Source organism: Adiantum capillus-veneris, chromosome 22 (genome assembly GCF_014529385.1).
Source record: "Adiantum capillus-veneris isolate H3 chromosome 22, ASM1452938v2, whole genome shotgun sequence".
Classification (NCBI taxonomy): Eukaryota; Viridiplantae; Streptophyta; class Polypodiopsida; order Polypodiales; family Pteridaceae; genus Adiantum; species Adiantum capillus-veneris.
Genome location: NC_140952.1, coordinates 85,104,919 through 85,110,918, shown reverse-complemented (window position 1 = coordinate 85,110,918; position 6,000 = coordinate 85,104,919). Strand labels below are relative to the sequence as shown.

Below are 6,000 nucleotides of genomic sequence, written 5' to 3'. Positions count from 1 at the left end.
TTGAGCTCTTGTTCAAGCCGAGCCTGTACAATCTTTAGTTTTTCAATGCCTCCATCACTTGATGATGCATCTAACATGGCTTTTTCGTAGTCCTTAAGAGACAGGACCTTTTAGATTGCTTGTGAATGAGATGCCTAGTAGTTTGAGAGATGCAAAAGCGATTGATACCTTGTTTCCGATCACATAGATCAAACCCTGAGGCTTTGGCTTTAAGGGTTTTACCTCGAATTTGGTTCCTTGAGCAGTTTGGTCGATCCTTTTTTCTTTCTCTCTAGTGATGGGAGCCTTTTCAGTTGACAAAGCTTTGTTATCCCTCAGATCCCCTCAGCACTAAAGGGCACGGGGCATTAAAGGAAGCTCAAGAGGTGGGATCTACGGCTGAGAAGCCCGGGCACAAAAGCAGAGGCGCGCAGGGCCGTAGGATGCCCAGAAGTAAACTAGGACGCCGAAAAGTAAACTTGGACATGGGCACACCCTGTTGACGTTTACTTATCATGCATTTGTTGCCCTCCTTGGCCAACGTATGCGCATAGGAGGGTTGGATAAGTCATGCGCCTTGTGTGGTACCCACCAAGTTTCAAACCCGCATGCAACACCTCACGCCTCATTTTTTTGAGCCCTCAAATCTCCTTGAGATTCGTGCCGGGGCTTCTCAGCCGTCGATCCCACCTCCCAAGGTTCATTTAATGCCCGTGCCCTTTAGTGCTGAGGCTCAGATCCCTTGACGAAGCAACATCCATCATTATGGCTTCGAACGATGGTAGCAAGGACGACCCATCCCGTTCGTCCATCGGCACGACTGCTTCATTCGACAGCAGTTTCCTAGCTGCAAGCATTTGAGAGAAGTTCCCTTCCGCACTACATTGCAATGGAGATTGAGATACTGCCGGGTGGTGGCAAAGGGCACTGGTGCGGGGCTTGGTCCGAGCGGGTAAGGGTTCCACACAAAAGAGTAAAAATAGTTGTTAAAGCTGAAAAAGCAGGAAATGCAAGCCAAGCACATGGGAAGGCAAAAAATCGCAGCACAACGCGCAGGACTGCCAGACGCCGAGCGAGTTCTGACGGGGAAGTGTACACTCATGCACCTGTGGTGCAGCTGAAGGCGATGCCTCGAGACATCAAATGCAAGTTCCCCTCACTAGCGAGAGCAGACACTCGACAGATCCCCCGGTATGGGCTCTCCAATCTGCAAGCGCCACAGGGCTGACTGCACCTAACCGTGAGCTCTGCTCTAAACCTTGTTGCCTGCATAATTATTTAACCTTAACAAAAGATCATGCGAGACACTTGCATTTGTTACTACTCTAAAATTCTTAGATGAATTATGGCACTCCTTGAGCTTCTCTAAAGAATCTTCTCAACTACCCCAAGGCCCAAAGGTTCTGAGGCATTGGAAGAGTCTGTCTAGTGGAATTGTGTCGAAAGCTTTGCAGAATCCACGAAGCGGCAATGTAGTCTCCTCTTTTGTGCCTTCATCCGATCAATCAAGCAATGGAGAATAAAGATGTTAGTAGAAAGGGCTTGTTTGAAGCCTTCTCTACTCTCTTCACCATTGTTGTTGTGAAGCGCGTTGATGTAGCAAGGTGTGGCTCTAGACCTTTTGCCATGGTGGCTCTCCTAGTGCATGGTAACTACATAGTCATACCATCTTGTCATCTCTACATTCTGAATATGTAAGTGCTTTGTGTGTGTGTGTGAGAGAGAGAGAGAGAGGGAGAAGAAGAAGAAGAAGAGAATTTTAACGTCATAGTAAACTATCCAAAGAGACCTTAAAGATATATCCGATGAGGTGAGTTGAACTCAAGACCCGTTGTATGTGTGTGTGTGTGTGTGTGAGAGAGAGAGAGAGAGAGAGAGAGAGAGAGAGATTGGCAAGATGAGAAAATGGATTGCTAGTTGGCTGAGCTTTATGCAATTGAGCATATCAAAAGACCAGCTAGAGAACATGAGGCAGCAGATACACCATTGTTGACAGGAGAAATAGAGCACAACCAAAGACCTTGTGTTGCACTGATTTCATTGGCCTGCCCGGTCAATGAAATCAGATGAGGCAGCAGATACATTGGTGTTGACAGGAGAAATAGAGCACAACCAAAGACCTTGTGTTGCACTAATTTCATTGGCCTGCCCGGCCAATTTGTGCATTGGCTGGTTGGAAGAGATAGCCTTTGGACTTTTCTTAGCTAGCGGCCAGCCAAACTTGCATTACACATCATTTCTTTGAGTGGCTAGTGCTACCTCCCTACTTTACGTACTCATTAAGAGAGAGAAATGAAATGAAATGTTATATTAACATCTTCAAAAGGCCAAAGTGACCTATGAGACAAAAAGTTACAATGTGGTGGGTCTGATACAAAGTCTGAGTAACAAAATAGAAATACTAAGGAATCCGAAGTTGCTAGATGTGAACTAAGCAGCTAGCTAGGATTGAGTGGGGGGTGAAGCGAATGGGGGGCTAATACAACTCGATGTGGGTATATCCTCAGAAAGAGCTAAATAACAAGAGATCTAGCATCGGTCGCTGGCGGATCTCATCAATGTCCTCCATGGTCAGTAGTCTAACTAGGTGTCGTGCGTGCCGGGCCAAAGTGATCCAAATCCTCTGATACAACCTCCGTCGATGCTCTGTAGTCCTCCACAGTCATGGACGTCTAGATCTCCCCAGCTCCGTCGCTCGGTTGATGTGTGAGGAGAATGTGGTCTAAAGAAGCTTGTTATCTTTCTCTGAGACTTGCTAGCCTCTCCTCTCATCAGGCTCTCTTTGTGTCTACACAGCTCCAACAACAACAAACCCAAGTACCTCTGGTCCTCGTTTCCCATGACTCTGGAGAATGGTCCAAAGCCCTCTTTGAACAAGTAATGGAAGCGGCCTTGTATCTCATAGTAGACTGGGCAATGCCATGTGTAGTGCAACCCTCTCTCAAGCTCCATGTGTTATCTCCTAGTCTCGACCCAAAGCTAGTGTATGTGTGTGTGTGTGTGTGTGTGTGAGAGAGAGAGAGAGAGAGAGAGAGAGAGAGAGAGAGAGAGAGAACTATCCCATGAGACCTTACAGATCTACCCGACAAGGAGAGGAGAGAGTTTTAACGTCGTAGAAAACTATCCCAAGAGACCTTAAAGATCTAGTCGACGAGGAGATGAACTCAAGACCTATTATTCAAGAGGGAAATGGCATAACCAATTTACCACACTTGGGTGATAGAAAGGTTATACCATTTTCCTCTTTTTATTAGCACACCCACACACACACCTCAGAAAAGAGAGAGAGAGAGAGAGAGCGCTCATGAGTGTCTTTGCTTGCTATTTGCCTTAACAGCAGTGGAACTGATTCTCAAACATAGAAATGAAATGAAATGAACTGTTATATTAACGTCTTCAAAAGGCCAAAATGACCTATGAGACCAATCTGTTACAAAATGGTGAATCTAATACCATGACAGGGTACAAAAGAACTAGATACTACTACTAGAGAGAGAGAGAGAGAGAGAGAGAGAGAGAGAGAGAGATGAAATGTTTCTTCACGTCTGCAGAAGGTCTGAAAGTCCTTTTATGGTGTGTATAACTCCATAATAAAGCATGTCTATAGTAATTCCATAACTTAGTGTAGGACTATTGAGCATCCACTCCAGCTGCTGCCTTTCTCACATCCACTCCAACTGCTGCCTTTGTCAAAATGACTCCCAGACATGTAGGACTCTACATACTGCCTCACTCATAGGGTCTTGTAAAAATGAGTCCCGCACATGTGTAGGACTCTACATACTCAACTGCTTCTTGACCATACATAAACGTTGATGCTGACGTCCTCATCCACTGTATTGAGGTGTTAAATGTCTTCACCTTGGTCTTGCCAAGGTTCATAGACTAATCGATCATGTGCATAGCTCTATAATGCATCTAACTGTCTCTGTAGCTCCTCTCGCAAGTCAACAATGAGAACTATAACATTCACATAAAGCAACAAGGTATGCACATTCCTGTTAACTATGCACCTCTATCGTTCTCTAAGAGGTTGAAGAGCAAGCATATGTATATATGTACACACACACACACACACACACTTTTTCTTTTTGTAAAACACACACACACACACACACACACACACACACACACACACACACACAGGTACACTATGATAACTATTGTTATAAGGACATAGAGGAAGTGGAATGCGCAATCTAAGCTACCGGATAGAAATAGAACAATCTTTGTGAATAGCGTGGAGACACGATGTAACAACCTTAAATTCGTATGGTTTGCTTACTGATGTCATCTCTGAGTGCCATAATTATCTTGCTAAGACGCAGTTGCTACTTTACTTTGGCTTGGCAACATTTCAACTAGGAAACTTTGACCTGTTATGGTTGTACAAAATACAAGTGGGACTTCAATGTTAATCCCATGATTGTACCTGCCTTCAAGTTTTGCCTTGGTGAAGCAACAATTCTTACACTGGAAGATGCTGCACAGCTTGAAGGGCACGTCACCTAAACCTGCCATATCCTTCTGCCTCATATTCTAACAAGCAGCTACATAAGAAGTGTTGTTGGGCAGCGTTTATCCAGAGATGCCTTATGTCTAAGTTGTTAAATTGTGTTAATATATAAGCCCCTTCAGGGGATTTCAAAAGTGTCAAAGTTAAAGCACTAGCTAGCTTCTGTTCTCTGCCTCTTTCCAGAGACAACAGCGTCTTCCTCCAAGGACTTCCTTTTGATGCCTGATTTGGCTGCGTCACCGACCAAGATCACTTCATCATCATCCTCTATGGCTTGAATAGGATTGTTGTCCACTGCCGGCTGCACCAAGCCAAGCGATGTCTGGTCCCTTGCTGCTGTAGAAAACTTTCCAGAAAGTACCATGTTGTCTGGCTCCTTCTCTTCATCAAATGTTTCCCTGAAGGTCTATAACAGTCAGCCTCTTTCAAAACTCACACCCCCTCCCCCTTCCCTTTTATTTACGAATTCTCATTCATATGAAAGATAATTTGGACAGTGCAGATGAGATACAGGTTAATACAAAGTAAAAAACTGTGGCAAAGAAGGTTAGGCCTGTAGCAGTAGCTCTACCAAAAGAAAGTGATCAGATCATGGAGAAGGCTTCTCAGGAGCCTACTCCCCCCGCCCCTGCCCGCTGGAGAACATAAGTAAAAAACTGTGGCAAAGAAGGTTAGGCCTGTAGCGACAGCTCTACCAAAAGAAAGTGATAAGATTTATGGAGAAGGCCTCTCAGGAGCCTACCCCCCCCCCCCCCCCCCCCTCCCGCCCCTCAATGGATGTGTTTGACAAGAATAAAGTGCATATTTAACTCGTAAATGATGTGTAATGATTATAGTCCCTTAAAATGGCAGAAACTAAATCATATCTTTTCAAATAAAATAATACGCTTGTGATATTTACTTTTCCTCAAGAATGTGTTTTTATTATCATAATCATAAATGAGTGGGATTAGTAGTAAGATGCTGAAGCTACCATGCTCAAACAACGAACGAACAACTTGACCCTGCAGGGAATAGATAGTAGTAAGTACTTGGAACCTCAACCTGTGATGAGAGGACAAAGGCACACCTGTGCTTTATTTGAAGACTGCACGTAAACTCCTGTTGCAAATCTTCTAACAACAATATTGAGCCATCCACAATCGGTGTGGGGAAAGAGTCCAGGCACTGTAAACAGTAAAACCAAGAGAAATTGTGCATATTCAAGATTTAACAGCAAAAACGGAGTGCCCACTACCATGCATTTGACAGCTTAAATCTTAAAATAGAACAGACCTTTTCCAAGTTCTGATTGTAGCGTGCAACCATGTCCTCTTCCAAGTCCTCTCCAGTCTCATAAATGAGGTAAGAACCTTGCATGATTATGGGAGAATTAACAGAAAGTTTTCCCTTCACAATTTTCTCCACAATGTCCTTCAGCTTTGTATTCGATGTATTGACTTCAAGACACAATGGGGTCTGGAAGAAAAAAAAAAGGACAGATTCAAGATTTTATGATATGACCC

At 44.1% G+C, this 6,000-nt stretch overlaps 1 protein-coding gene across 1 annotated transcript in view; it reads right to left on the bottom strand.

The window, feature by feature from the left end:
- Positions 1-4,224: 4,224 nt before the first annotated feature.
- SAE2 (SUMO-activating enzyme 2) overlaps positions 4,225-6,000 on the bottom strand; it is an 80,762-nt gene continuing 78,986 nt past the window's right edge. Inside the window, exons 9-11 of the mRNA XM_086495954.1 lie at positions 5,771-5,953; positions 5,565-5,662; positions 4,225-4,893 (exon numbers count right to left, since the gene is read on the bottom strand). Coding sequence (XP_086352080.1) covers positions 4,647-4,893; positions 5,565-5,662; positions 5,771-5,953 — 528 coding nt within the window. The 3' untranslated portion in view covers positions 4,225-4,646. The remainder of the gene's footprint in view (positions 4,894-5,564; positions 5,663-5,770; positions 5,954-6,000) is intronic.